Source organism: Aphis gossypii, chromosome 1 (genome assembly GCF_020184175.1).
Source record: "Aphis gossypii isolate Hap1 chromosome 1, ASM2018417v2, whole genome shotgun sequence".
NCBI lineage: Eukaryota > Metazoa > Arthropoda > Insecta > Hemiptera > Aphididae > Aphis > Aphis gossypii.
In genome coordinates, this window is record NC_065530.1 from 14784367 (window position 1) to 14799054 (window position 14688).

Sequence of the window (14688 nt, forward strand, 5' to 3'; positions counted from 1 at the left end):
TCAGAACTTGCATTATTTACTATTTAGTATTTACTAGTATTTACCTACCATCAAATTAAATGAATCTATAACGTATTCACGATTTACATTATAACTTAGAAGTGTAATAATATTATTCTGTCAGGAACCTAAATAAATATTAAGTACCTACCTATATCTTAATTTGTGTATTCTGTTTACTTTTTTATAATATATTTTTTGTCTAGTCCAACTTAATAGTTCATTACAATTAGTTTAATTATTATTACATGCACATTACAGACATTAAGTGTATATTATATTTTTATCGTAATTAAATTAAGTTTTTATAAAAATGTCTCAAAACGAAATAAGGTAAGCACTAGAAATAATTTACCAACTAATTGATAAAATAATAATGTATTATGTTTATCAGTAACTATGTAAGGACTGCTGAAGATGTAAAGAAAGTTATAGAGCATGCAAAACTTTCGGAAAATGATCTTAAACCAAATGTACAACCTATTTATTTTGGAGAGAAGTTTGAAAACTACAAATTGTTGCAACTGGATGAACACATTTTATCAGATCTTAAATGTGGTCAAACGTATGATTAATAAATACCTATATTAATAACTTTTTTTATTTCCCTCTTTATAAGTCCTTATAGTATTCAACAATATAATATACTTTGATAGTGTTTAAATGGTTTTAGATCAAGAGATACTTGTATTTTTACTGATAAATAACTTAAATTATCAATAAAATAGTGTGTATCTATGAATTTCATACCATTTTAATCCCATCATATTATAAGCATTAAGCATACTAATTATTGTAATCTAAATTTATTATTTTAATCATTGTTTACCTACTATTTTATTTTAAACTGTAACTTACCAAATAACATTAAAATAAATATTGTTTATCTACTATAATATAAAATTATTAAGGTAAATTTGTAATTCCCTTTTATATTTTATACCGTATGTTTAATATTTTTAAATTTTTAATGGATTAATTTGAATCAAAACCTAACTTTTTTATAGAAACACTTATAAATTACATAATAGTTTAATTCCAGGTTTGTATTACAACTTATTGGCATACAGTTAATATATTGTTCTTTTGCTTATACAGTTTTAGATGCTATGTTATTATGAGTCACCATAATTTATTGTGTAGGTAGAACTTTAATGTTCTTTTCAAATTCATTTATTATTAATTATTAAACAGCTCTATTTGGCATTATTACCTAGATACCTTTGTCTTACTTATTTTGTATTATTACAGGGTGGTATTCAAAGGAGATCATAATGAATCTGCTGTATTATGTACCAAGGCTAAGACCTATGATGTTAAAGAAGCTGAAACATCAAATTCAATTTTATTACTTCCTGAATTAACATTTCCAGATGAAGATACTAACAACACAGAACTTACTAACAGAAAAGTAATTTATTTTGTAAAACTGGTGATGTTATAATGGATATTTATAAATTAATTACTGTAGGTAGTTGGTATATTCCATACATATTTTGAAGTAAAACCTTGTAAACCACGTCTTAAAAAATTGAGAAATTTACTAGAAAAGTGTAGTTACAAAGGATCAGAACTAGAAAAAGAAGTATTGGCATCCAATGAAATGTATACGTTTGAGCATTTATCAGCCATAATACAAGCTAGTGATGATCAATTAAAAGATGCTCTCAAAGAAATGGGTGCATTCCAAATTGATGGTAATAAAAACAAAAATTATAATTCAAGTGACAAATAAAATCTATAATTAAGATTAACTATGAATCATTCATTTTAATCATTATTTATTCCAGGTAATTGGAGAGTACTAGAGTTTGATTATGAGTGTAGAGCTTTATCATTTTTATTAAATTTGATTGATGAACAGTCATGGCCTTATAATACAATACCAATGGACGAAACTCTTAATATTCTTGGTGAACTATTGCCTCCGGTAATATTGCAACACATTATTGATCAATATAGTACTTGGTGTGTATCATCAAATTTAAGTAAGTATATTAATTATTAACGTTTTTCATTCTTTTAAAAAGGTTTTTGATTATTATTTTTTTACATTATTAATAAGCAAAAAAAAAAAAAAAATGATCTGGTGGTACTTAAAAATGTTCAAACTGTGTAGGTGACCCGCGAATATAAAAAGATTGAAAACCGCTGCTTTAAAGTATTCAAATTGTTTTATATTTTTATGTGTAAATCAAGTTTATTTTTGCTGACATTCATACAATGTTATTCCAACTTGAAATACGTACTCATATGAGATATAATTTGTGTATTAATTTGTGTATTAAATATTTTGTATTTTATATTTTTTTTAGGTCAAACACATAGATCATTAATTGAAGACAAAGTGTGTAGATTTATGGCTGTTGGACTTTTGCGTCCATGTGACAAATTTAATTTAACTGATTTTAAGACTGCCTGGCAAGGAAGTGTACCAGAAGGTTAATTTCTAATTGTATACTATATATATTTTAATGTTATATGTCTTATCATGTGGAATTGTGTTTCTCCAGGAATGACTACTAATTTGAAACAATTAGATGGTACAGTTCTTGTTGATCAATCCAGTCATCCACAGACAATTTGTTATTTTAATGAACAAGACTTACCTGATGATATAATCGATAGATTTCAATACTTATTTCAAGTCAGAAGTAAATGGACATTAAATGAAATTCAACCATTTCTCGAGTATTATTTAAAGATAACTGAGTTGTTTAAATTATATTAAAAATATTGTTTTTATAGGAAATTATCTACTGATAAGTTAAATGTAAACAACCTGTTAGCCAAGTATACTAGAGCTACTAATGTGGATGGTGTGCGATTTTATTGTTCAAAACATAGTACAAAGTAATCAGGTAAAATGAATTTAAACAATTATATACAGTCGAGTCTCGTTATCTCGAACTTCGATAAATCAAATTTTTTTGTCCCTAGGGAATTCCTAAACACTTAGTGCAGTATTTGTGACTCAAAAAATATATAGGTCAAATTAAATAACCTCCCTTGAAATTTGAGTTATTGAGATTCGACTGTATTATTCATATTGTATCATAAAAAAAATAATCTTTTTAAAATATATTTATTGTTGTCACGGTAACATAATATTCATATGAGTTTTTCGTTGTCTTAATTCATTTAAAAACTTCAGATTGATTTAGCAATAACACTGTATATAATATACATGCATTAAATTTAACTTAAAAAAAATTCTGTCTAAAGTAAAACAACATAAAGTAAATAAATATTAATTTTAAGATATATCTATATATGTATAAAAAAAAATGTACACATTTAAAAACAAGTTTTTAATAAAATATTAATATGTTTTTGACTTACTGAAATTCAATAAGAGAACAAAAATTACTTATCACGACAGCCAACAATTTTATAATTTAAAATTTAAAAAAAAATACATATTTACATTATTACAGTAAGTTAATATTTTTTTTAAATGTTTACAATTACATTTAATATTAATACTGACAATTACATAATATCAGCTACCCATTAAAAGAAAAATAATATATATATTATGTATATCAGTCTATGGATTTCGGTAAACAATAATATATTAATTATCATAAGTATAAGACTGCTTATTTGATGAGTCTCATCATTATTGTATATAAAAGTTTGTAATATTATTCTGTACCTATTCTTTATTACACTTATTTTTTTTTTCAGGAACAATGTGTTGTTTATATTTAAAAATTAAATAGTTGACGTTTATGTCTTCGACAAACAGATTTGCAACAGGGATCTGAGCACGAAGACCATTTTGGACATTTTTTACGGTCACATCTCACTTTTCCATCCTGAAAAAAAATTATCATTAAACACTGCAGTAATACATAGTTTTATTCAAAGCTAAAATACAAAAACAGCATTAATTTAATTTAATTCAACTTTAAACACATTACAATTAAACAAAATAAAATAATGTTGATTAATGTGTTAATAATGATTTGATGTATTAAAATAATCTTTATAATTTATAATATATACATATAGTTATTACTTATTAGTTATAGGTTATCTGAAATATGCGAGTCTGAACAATAATATTTTGATATTTTATAATAAATAAATTTATTAAAATTTTAAAATTTATGATTATATTAAGTATAGTGCAATTTTTATTACATACTTTGCATTTACAATTGATGCATTTAACTTCACCATGCGAGTATATTTTGGGATGCCATTCTTGACCATTCTCATATGGTCCTCCAACAGGATAACTGCAACCTCCATTAGTTAATACTTCTATATCTGAACCACTCTCGCTGTTGACTTGTTGGTCGCCCTGGGCTAGTTGAACAAGCGGACCTGTTGGTTTAGAAGTAGTTTGCAAAGTGGACGGACAAACCTTACAACAGGAACGTTTTGTTGGCCTGATAGCCACTCTTTGGTCACATTCCAATGGTGGACAATCCATCCGTTGACACTTTATTTTTAACGATGTGTTCTAGAACACATTTAAATCGATAAAAGTGTTAAAATTAATTTTTTTTTAACATTTTTGAATTACTAACATTACAATGACATAGTGTACAAGTGTCAAAACCATTTGGAGGTAAGTATGGATGCCAGCTACTGCCAGCTTGAAATTGCTGTCCAGCTAACAAGCAAGAGTTTGTCGAATTATTTTGATTTTCAAATACGTTATCTAATAAAAAAATAAGTATGAACAGTCGTATAATAAACAGTTTTACAGCACTCGCATTTTTGTACATCAAAACCTATATTATTATTTATTGTATTGAAAAATTCTTTAAGATATTTTACCGGGATTAGTTGTCTTCGTCTTACAAACGTACAACGAAGGAAATTTGCGTTCAGTAGAACCAATTTTATGCTGTTTAATTTAATATTAAAGTGAATTGAACTATACAATCAAACCTAAAGGTAAGACCATTAAACGTCATTGTTACCCATATTTATACGTTAAATTTTACGATATTTAAATTTTTAGGCGGATTATGAGGCGGAGTGAATGTAAAGTATTATAATTTAAAAATAATCACAGTTATAACTCGTTCAAAAATAAAAATAGGTATCACATAAAACCAAGTGAAAACCATCTACAATGTGCTTACTTCTAATTTTTGATTATTTATGTAAATAAATTCACTTTAATAATATGTAGTCTAATAAGTAACATTGGGTACCGAAAAGTAAAAAGCTAACAACATAAAATTGGTTCTGCTTAACGAAAATTGCTACACTGTACGTACCTATAAAGAGGAGACAACGCGCGCGGCTGTGACAATACTCTAAATTGAAAACGAGTACGATTAAGACCCCTTAAAAATGCTTGCGCTAACTTCATCTCAACTTGAGATTCAAGTATTTAACATTTACCTTCACACGTTGGACAACACATTCCTGGTTTGGCCGAAGGCACTGGACATTGAACTACTGGACAAATTATAAGATCACATATTGCCCTACCATAATGACAATTACACATGAAACATTCGTCAACTGTAGATGTCCATTGAGCACCATGTTGATAATATTTTTGACCATGTAAACAACTCAAGTGCGACGTACGTGGATGGTCTGATTCGTCGTCATTCATAAGTATATTGTTTGAATCGTTATCGCCCGCGTCTCGAGTATAACAAACTGCAGGAACATTAACCTGATAATAATAAAACGTCGAGTAAGTAAATAAAGAGACAATTTCATTTACTCAACAAAATAACTAACATGTTTCCATTCGGTTTTTAGTATGGATTGTCCCAGTTTCGGATCCCACAGGTCCACGTGCACGATGTTTACGTTTAGTCGTAATAGTTCTTCTTGACCTAAGCCGATAGTGTACCCTTCGAGCGTCGGTCCCTCAAACTCCTCGAGAAGTCTTTTGTACACCGGTGCCCCGGGAAGTAAAAGCGGCGAGTCTTCGATGTACAGTTCAAAGATTCGATTTTTAACGTTTGAACCGGAGAGAACGACCTGTTGATTAGTTTTATCGTGATTATATATGTATAGCTGGCTGCAGTATTGCACAGTCGCACGGATGAGCAAATAGAATATTAATGACATTATACAATAAAATGAGCTCACTTCGTATTGCAGCGTACAGTCGGGATCTACGGTGATCCACAACATGCCGACCATCGACCGTTCGTCGGGGCTGGACAGAAGCATCGCGCCTGACGTGTCTCTAGCATCAGCCACCGGCCTCCACAGAAATCGATTTTTAAAGCCGGACGACGCACTGAACAAGTTCAACTCCTCGGCGTACAGCTGTTCCAGGTGTACTGGGCCCACGGTGGACACTGTCCCGTTGCTCCAGTTTTGGACTATAGTCTCGGATATATCGAGAGCCGACACTCGGGGCTCGCTAGAAACTGCTCAACGCAGGGGAAAATTAAATGATCGTGTTTAATGGGATTGCGTTAAATCGAGTGCATCTATTTTTGTAACCTTACCAATAGCCAACTCAGTGACTGCGTTATTGTCAAATTTAACACGATATTCCAACGCTCCGTCCTTATTAATAAACGCCCAAGCCGCGCCACAGGTCCTGCCAAAACGCATTAAAAACAAGAGCATTATTCAAAACAATCGGAACCACGCCAGATAGTTATAACAGCTAAGCGAATAATTTATTTCCGAGCGTAATCGTAGAACATCTCTTAGCCGCCGCCGTCGGTCGTTGCGTAGAAAACAGAGTAACAATGTAGACGATTTGAATCATATAGTATATGAACTTTATTGTTAATGGCATATTTATATAATATTATATTTGAGCGAAATTTCACGACTTAAATATTGTAAATATTTACTAACGTTTTCACTTTTTCTCTTTGAAAATGTGCGTGTTGTACGCCGAGACACTTACTCGGGTGAACGACTGGTAAACAGTACGATTATAAGATAGAACTATCATTAGCGACCAATTGCACTATTTTCAGTCATCCACGTGAATAATTTAAGTGACACGAGGTCATTCACACGTACGGTCAACCCATTATACAGTTTACAACTTTCATTTCGTTCAAAATGTATTGGTATATAATAGTTTCGTCGAAGACGACGAGCCGTATAATATATAAATAATTAAATTATATAGTTTCCCTTTCAGAGGAAGTGTGTCTTTTCCGTGTTTTGCCAAATTGATCACAATGCAATGCCAAGAGTATTTTTAAAATTATCGTGTGTTTGGTTTTTATACTAGTGCGTTCACACGGTGACGCGAATTAAATTTCGTGCAACGCACGAATGCATTTTATGGATACCGCGCAATAATTCACAAACGTCCTCCACATGGCGATCATCGATTGTAAGTTTGTAAGTTAGGCATAACATTTCACTATACACACCTGTCTTTTTTTAAGTCAATTTGATTGCCGTTGGATGCGACTAGTGTCTGGTAGAGGTCACAGAACACTCGTGGTACCACGACTCCCTGCAACTTGAAACTCGACTGTTTGGCTTCCAAAGTGACGACGACATCTAGTTTGGACAACGCGTTGAGGTCGGAAAACGTGACTGGCGATCGTAATTCGATGACGATCGTACCGTTTGTGAGCTTGTCCACTCTTATGGTCTGCAATCATAGTTTCAAAACCAGAAGATTGTAACATCATAGTATATTATGTTTCAGGTCTTTAGGTCGAATATTTAAGTGCACATACCTCTTCTATAATGGCGCGTTCGTTTCCGATGTATTTCAATTTGACTAGAAACAATCCGCTGTCTTGACTGGCGAACGGGCCATTGAACATGATTTGTACGTGTATGGACGGTGATATGGTCGATATGGACACAATGCTCGTACCACCGGAATCTCGGGCGTCACCCGTGAGAAGCGAGCTGAATGCCTCCGTGTCCAGCGCTCTAAACCTACGCTAACTTTATTAATAATACGTAGTACAAACTACAAAATATATGTTATTATAGTTTAGGTTCGTATATGTGTAAGTTCGTGTAACCAATTTACCAATGTTGGTGAGAGGGGGGCTATTTAACCCTCGTTTACTCCAAATCGTTTTAGATTCTGAACGGAGTGATGAATGTATTGATTTTACAATGATGTGTGTTTTTTTTTTGTTTTTGTGTCTGTGTACAGCATAACTAGTCGGAATAACGCTTCAATTTCAAACTTCGGAGGTGGTTTCCGATGGAAAATTGAATATCCTTGGTGCATTATAGAGGTAAAAAGTAAACATTTTCCAACAGTTTTCAAAAAAATCGAGAAGAACAAAAAAAAAATGACGGAAAAACGGGAATTTTTACGCAAAACCAGTTTTCGACCGAATCGATTTTTTTATATGGTTGTAATTCAAAAACTAATCACTGTAAAGACTTGAAATTTTCACCAAATATTTATGTTAGTGTTATCTATATACAGTTAAATTTTCGACTTTTTTTGAAGTGTCGGTAAAAAAATTTTGGATAACTAAATAAACTTGAAAATTTAATACAAGGTTCCTTATGAATTGTTCTTATTGTAGCTAAAAAAAATTAAAAATCGTTAGTCACAATTTTTTTTTATGAGCTTTTATACTTCAAATTTTTACGAAATCTGTCGAAAACTTTGACATTTTAAATTGAAAAATCATAAAATGTTTTGTGTTTATAACTAAGAATTAAAAATACAACACTAAGTTTTCCATAGGTTTTTCTTCAAGTAGCTTTAGAGAAAACTCGAAGCATCATTATAGGAAAAATTTTAAGTGCGTTTGAATTTTAAATTTTTACGAAATCGCATAATGATAACGATTTATCTTCAAACGATTTTATATATTTGTTATTATTCAAAAAGTATAAGTAACATTTTACCAGTTATTTAGATTGGAATTTTCTTTTCATGATTTAATTTTCAAAATATTTTGAGTTTTTTTGAGCTATTATTTATAGACAACTGAATTTTTCAATTTTTCTGAAATTTTTTTTTGAAGTGTCGATAAAATTTTTTTGGCCCAATCAAAATACTTAAACATTTTATACAAAGTTCCTCATATGTTATTCTTATAGTGATTAAAAAATTATAAGAATACATGGGCACAATTTTTTTTTATTAGCATTTGAAGTTAAAATGTTGGCAAAAATTCGTCAAAATCATGAATATTTGCAAATTATTTTGTAGTTCAAAATTCATAAAATTGTTTGTATTTATATCTAATGTTAAATATTCTAGACTGACAAATCATCTCCGTTCAGAATCGTTTTTTGTATACAATGATACCTATCATTGCATTCAAATTTAACCTACCCTAATCCGAGGTCCACCCCACCCTCTAATGTACAGCAGAGCGGTACCCTCATGCCGACTTTTTTAAAAATGATTTATGATCCATGATTTTTATAAAAATCGATGTCAAAAATTGATGTGTTTTATGATAAATTAACAATATTTTGTTTATTAGTGATAAAAATTAAAAAAAAATTCAAAGAATATTTTTAACGCAAAAGACCCTAATTGAATTTTTATATTTTATGTATATTATGTATGATTAAAAACGCACTATATTATCAGTAAATGCGATTAAGTATAACTATAAGTTATATTATATACTATACATTATTTTGGATTCTGGACGAAAAAATCAATAATTACCTTATAAAGTTACAAGGTAATATTTATAAATGAATTATAACTATATATATATTATATATAGTTATAAATGAAAATATAATAGAGTATTTTGTATTTTCGGACTTTTTGTCAGACACTAAAAATATACTATGTCTTATTGTCCGATAATAAAAGCTGAAACCGTACTTTTTGTCTAACTTTTTTTAAAACGGACATTTTGACCGATTACCGATATTATAGACCAGGGGTGGCCAACGTGAATATTTTGTTCCTGAGCCACATGAATTAATACAATAATTACAAGAACCAAAATATTTATATTTATATTTTATGTAATTAAATAACTGTTTATAAATTATAGCAAAAAAATGTGGATTCATAATAATTTTGAATTTATAAAAAGGAAGCGAGTCGCATCTGGTAACTATGATAAGAGCCGCAAGTTTACAACCCTGTTATAGACTATTATAGTATGTATCATAATGTATGTATAAGTAGGTACTTCAGTTGAGGTATAACACAAAAATAACAAATAGATCCCTAAAAATTGTTATTCTTAAGTGTGTATCAACAGAATAAATTTCATTTTTTATTGGCTATATTATTGTAATTACACAGGGCTATGGATAACTGATATGCATAGGCGTAGAATGGTGGAGACTTAGGAAGCCATAGCCCCCCCCCCCCATATAAATTCATTACGCTACGGCTATGCTGATAGGTAGGTTTATAACATTATGACTGTATCGTAATTAGCTTACCTATAAAGAGAGCCACCGATAATAGCCGTGTCCCAAACTAGTGATACAGATATTTTTTCTTCGCGTAATAAGCGCTTGTAGTCTTTGGATACTCGTCTCCAGACTCCGCATATTTTGTTCGTCAGATTCTGGTAAGAGGTGCCCGTTAGCAAGGCCTAAAACAAAACGATTAGATTTATTTTTTACAGCCTTGACAGATCAAAATTTAGAACTTACAATTTCTTCAATTATGTTGCCATTCGTGTCAATGAACTGCACCATTTTTGGCCTGTTAGGTTTGTTGGTATAAAATGAAAAATATAAATGTTTTCTGTAGAATGTAAAACGTCCGGTTGCTACATAGTCTAATCCCATTTCTTGCATTGAAGTTGGTGGAAAATCCATTTTCCTAAGCTCATTATTTGATTTTGTCGATTGGCCAGTCAATACTGCAGCGAAATCTATATAGGTACGTAATAATATATATAAATATAAGAATACATTTATTGAATTTGCAATTATTATAGTGTACAGTAATATGTCTAGTGTATGTTGGTTGATAAACTAAATGAAAATACTGGACATAATACATAATAATATATTAGTTTTATTAAAACGTTTATATGATTATATTTTATTACTGTTCTATGGTTCCATTTTTTTTATATAGGTAGGCTAAATTATTAGTATTTGCCTACAAGAATCTAACCCATTCGTTAACTGTTTTCATATTATGCTGTAGCCTTATTTGTATCTTGTACATATATAGATAACATATTTGTTTGTCTTATTATAATTATTATGTATAAAGTATATATTCACATCGCACTTGGCATTCTTGAAATCCAGTTGCTATATATATTACTACCTGTCAACCTATTCTTTTAGGGATTATATAGTTGAATACGTTTCGTAGTTTTTAAATATTCTTTGGATGATCGTTCAAATATTTTATCTTCATATTATCTGGGAAGCATATTATCAGACAACTGACGTAGGTACTACACTTTACACTCTATACGATTTATCGTATTGTGTGGTGGCGCCGACGTGTTTAAACCACAAGGCAAATATAAATTGTTTTCAAAACCTGCACCTATTAAATTTTTCCATAAAAATCGAATACAAAATATAACCGATTTCGATCTACCTTATGTTAATTGATGAGTTATCATAAATCTATTTTAATTTATTAATTGAATAATTAGCTATTATTATCTGCTGGCTGCTTATAGAACAGGATACAGTAAAATTTTAAAAGTGGACTATTAGAGTTGGTATACCTACTTATAACATATTACATATAGACGAATTAAGTTTTCTATAGATATTTTTTGTTGATGTACAACCATCCAAATTTTTGCGATTATTTTTAAATAGGTACTATATACTACCTAATCGTATTTTATATTTATCACTTAAAAAACGTGATTTTCATTTTAATCGAAGGAAGTTATATTTAAATAATAAATATTAATTTAGTTTGCTCAAAATTCAGCAATTGTGATTCAAACAACTGATGATTATGGTTATTATATTGCAGGTGCTTTAGCTAATATAGTAATATTGTACGTGGATAAATAAGTCATACATACGTTTCATGCTCTTTTCTTCTTCATCTGGTGGATCTTGTACAAAGTCCTCTGAAACCAACGATAAATATTTTGTTTTATATATTTATATAAATGACGCAAGGTTCAAAAACAACAGCAGAACATTCAAATTTAAGGACAATCATAATACATCTATGGCCAAGTTTTACTACAATGATCTCGACATACATTTGATATAATATATAAAAGCAAGTATAGTAAGTATATACCTATTATATATATCATATTATGTATAAGAGTTTTATATTCATGTATATATAATCCGCATTAAACCTTGGTGGCGGCCCGTCTGTTCGTCTATATATTGCCAAAGTATTTGCGCACGCCAGACTATTTTCGTCGTCATTTGGAACGTCATAGGGAGTAGGTATATAGCGGTAGTATAGCGTATCGAGAATATTATATATAAGGGAAACTAGCTACATTCGGACATTATATATGCATTAATCAAGTCCTCCAAAAATGAAGGTAATATTATATTATTTTATTGAAAAACAAAATTCGGTACCCACACAAAAAGCTAAATTCTGTTGACTAAAGTCTAAAAGTAAACAATAAATTCTTATTATTACAATTTGTAATCATTCAAATGAATTTTGTGAATTCGTTTGTATACCCATCATATGAACAATGTTTATACATGCTATCATTTTTATTATGGTAAAATTAATTTAATTATAAAATTATTAAACAATTGTGTTATTTAAAAATGTTATTCTATTATTTAATAATAAAATCTTAATAATTTTGATAATTTAAATATTCTTTAATCGTAATAAATTAACACATTTCAATTTAATTTGTTTGAAAAGCTAATATTGTGATATTTACTTACGTAGGCGATAATTAAACTATTGAAAATTGTTATTAGTTTTTATTGTGCCCTTAAACGTACTAAGTACATAATATTTACTAACTCAATTTAATTATTTATTAGATTTAGCGACAAAAAAAAAATATATTTAATTTGTACATGTAGTTTATACCTACTTTGTATAAAAAAAATTAATATTTACTTTAAAATAATGTTTAGTATAGGTAAATACGCAAATACGAAACTGATCAAATATAAAATAGGTATAATTATTAAAACCTAATAAATACCTACTTAATACCTAAATAGATTATACATTTGTAAATGATATTATAATTTGAGTACTTAAAATGATAAATAATTTAAACTATGTAGTAAACTAGTAAAAATAATTAAGTATGAAAAACAATTACTATTTCCTTTTTGAGTACAAAGGTAATTTTTGGTAATGTATGTCTTACATAATATATAATAATGACTTCACTTCTTACATTTTTCATAAAACCTATGCCAGAATGATGTATAGAGTAAAGATATAAAATAAGAACAAGTATTTTGTTAACTCACTTATATTTTAAAAGGGTTGGTAAATTATTATCGTTTATTTAAGTGCTGAATACGTTTTGCATAATCTTCATTAATTATCTAAGTATACTTAGAACTTTTGAAGGTTTAATAAAAACCTTATGTAATGTTACTTTAAATATTTAACATAAATCATATTAGTATGGATTTCGTAAATATGTGATCAATGACATAAATTAAACAAATAATTTGTCCAACATTTTCTTTGTATTCTCACTTCTATAAGCCATTGGAAACGAAATCAAGAACAATTAAATTCAATATTTGAGTTCTTCGGATTAAACTACCTATCCATCATAATATTATAGTATGTATTATAAATTAAGTTCATAAAATATTATTTATTGATTTTGAAATTTGCAATTATTTTATTTATTGTTTTTGGTCCCTAAGACCTGACTCTAATAATAATTATTGTTGAGTATTTAACATCAAGCCTCCACTATATAAGTATCTATAATAATAGATGTAATAATATTTTTGGAAGTATACTGAAAATATACGAATGACAAACGAAGATTATTTAATTATTTATGTATTTATACTATAGGTATTCGTACTTTTTAACGTCAATAGTGACAATAACACGTATTGTATATTTGTGTAACATACATACTATAGACAACATCGGAATTGAAAATTAAATAAAAGATGCATTTTTATACTTATTCCAGGTTATTTCATAATACGTTTTATGGAATGCTTCTCTATCACATTGTAAGGCTGTATATAATAATGCTTCAATACTTAAGCCAATACAGTTATTACACTATATTATATTTTTACGAATACCAGTATTACACATATTATACTTCCAGGTTTTTATAAAATACCAATTAAAATCTGCTCTTATCATTTTACCAATATGGCGTTTTGAGCCATGACCTAATGGCCACAGCAATAGTAATCTAGAAAACATAAGTAATAGGTATTATGCAGAACACGTTTTTCAAATTGTTGCATTTTTTCTTATACATTTATAATCATAATTGTCACATTATTGTGCCATATTATTCTTATTTATTTATCCACGAAGGTCGTTCATTAGAAATGGTTTAATCGAAATGGATAGAAAAAAAAATGTCACATTATCTGTTAACATGCCAAACAATGCTAATTGTACGTTAGTGCATTATAAATCCAATAATATATGCATCCCTTCCTTGAAACATAATTCAACAATAGAAATTTCTATCAATAAACAGCATTCTATATTGGAATTCAGAATAAAATATTTTTGGAATGTTGTCGTCGACAATTTAAACTATATAAGAAATCGATTTAATTTCAAATTATTTCAGATAACTATTATTACTTATTAGTACCTATTATTTTAAAATAATAATAAAAAAAAATAAATGTTGCCGGTTTTAATTT

The 14688-nt window shown here is 28.8% G+C and overlaps 2 protein-coding genes across 2 annotated transcripts in view; one reads left to right on the plus strand and one right to left on the minus strand.

Moving 5' to 3' along the window:
- Positions 1-4006, plus strand: LOC114122555 (sister chromatid cohesion protein DCC1). Its single transcript, XM_027985236.2, has 9 exons — positions 1-333; positions 395-565; positions 1252-1411; positions 1472-1697; positions 1791-1988; positions 2316-2441; positions 2514-2691; positions 2749-2861; positions 3691-4006. Exons 1-8 carry the CDS (start codon positions 314-316, stop codon positions 2855-2857), a joined length of 1188 nt encoding a protein of 395 aa, XP_027841037.2. The 5' UTR covers positions 1-313; the 3' UTR covers positions 2858-2861; positions 3691-4006.
- LOC114122564 (dorsal-ventral patterning protein Sog) overlaps positions 3057-14688 on the minus strand; it is a 26243-nt gene continuing 14611 nt past the window's right edge. The window contains exons 4-15 of the mRNA XM_050197151.1: positions 11895-11942; positions 10537-10760; positions 10321-10475; positions 7656-7863; positions 7341-7567; positions 6447-6541; positions 6079-6365; positions 5722-5967; positions 5371-5653; positions 4542-4675; positions 4154-4474; positions 3057-3821 (exon numbers count right to left, since the gene is read on the minus strand). Of these exons, the coding sequence (XP_050053108.1) occupies positions 3711-3821; positions 4154-4474; positions 4542-4675; positions 5371-5653; positions 5722-5967; positions 6079-6365; positions 6447-6541; positions 7341-7567; positions 7656-7863; positions 10321-10475; positions 10537-10760; positions 11895-11942 (2339 nt within the window). The 3' untranslated portion in view covers positions 3057-3710. The remainder of the gene's footprint in view (positions 3822-4153; positions 4475-4541; positions 4676-5370; positions 5654-5721; positions 5968-6078; positions 6366-6446; positions 6542-7340; positions 7568-7655; positions 7864-10320; positions 10476-10536; positions 10761-11894; positions 11943-14688) is intronic.

Excerpts from the sequence above, each read along its gene's own strand:
- LOC114122555 (XM_027985236.2), top strand. The coding sequence starts at position 314 with ATGTCTCAAAACGAAATAAG. Across the intron at positions 1,698-1,790 it reads GGGTGCATTCCAAATTGATG|GTAATTGGAGAGTACTAGAG; the intron begins GTAATAAAAACA and ends TATTTATTCCAG. Across the intron at positions 2,692-2,748 it reads GAAATTCAACCATTTCTCGA|GAAATTATCTACTGATAAGT; the intron begins GTATTATTTAAA and ends TTGTTTTTATAG.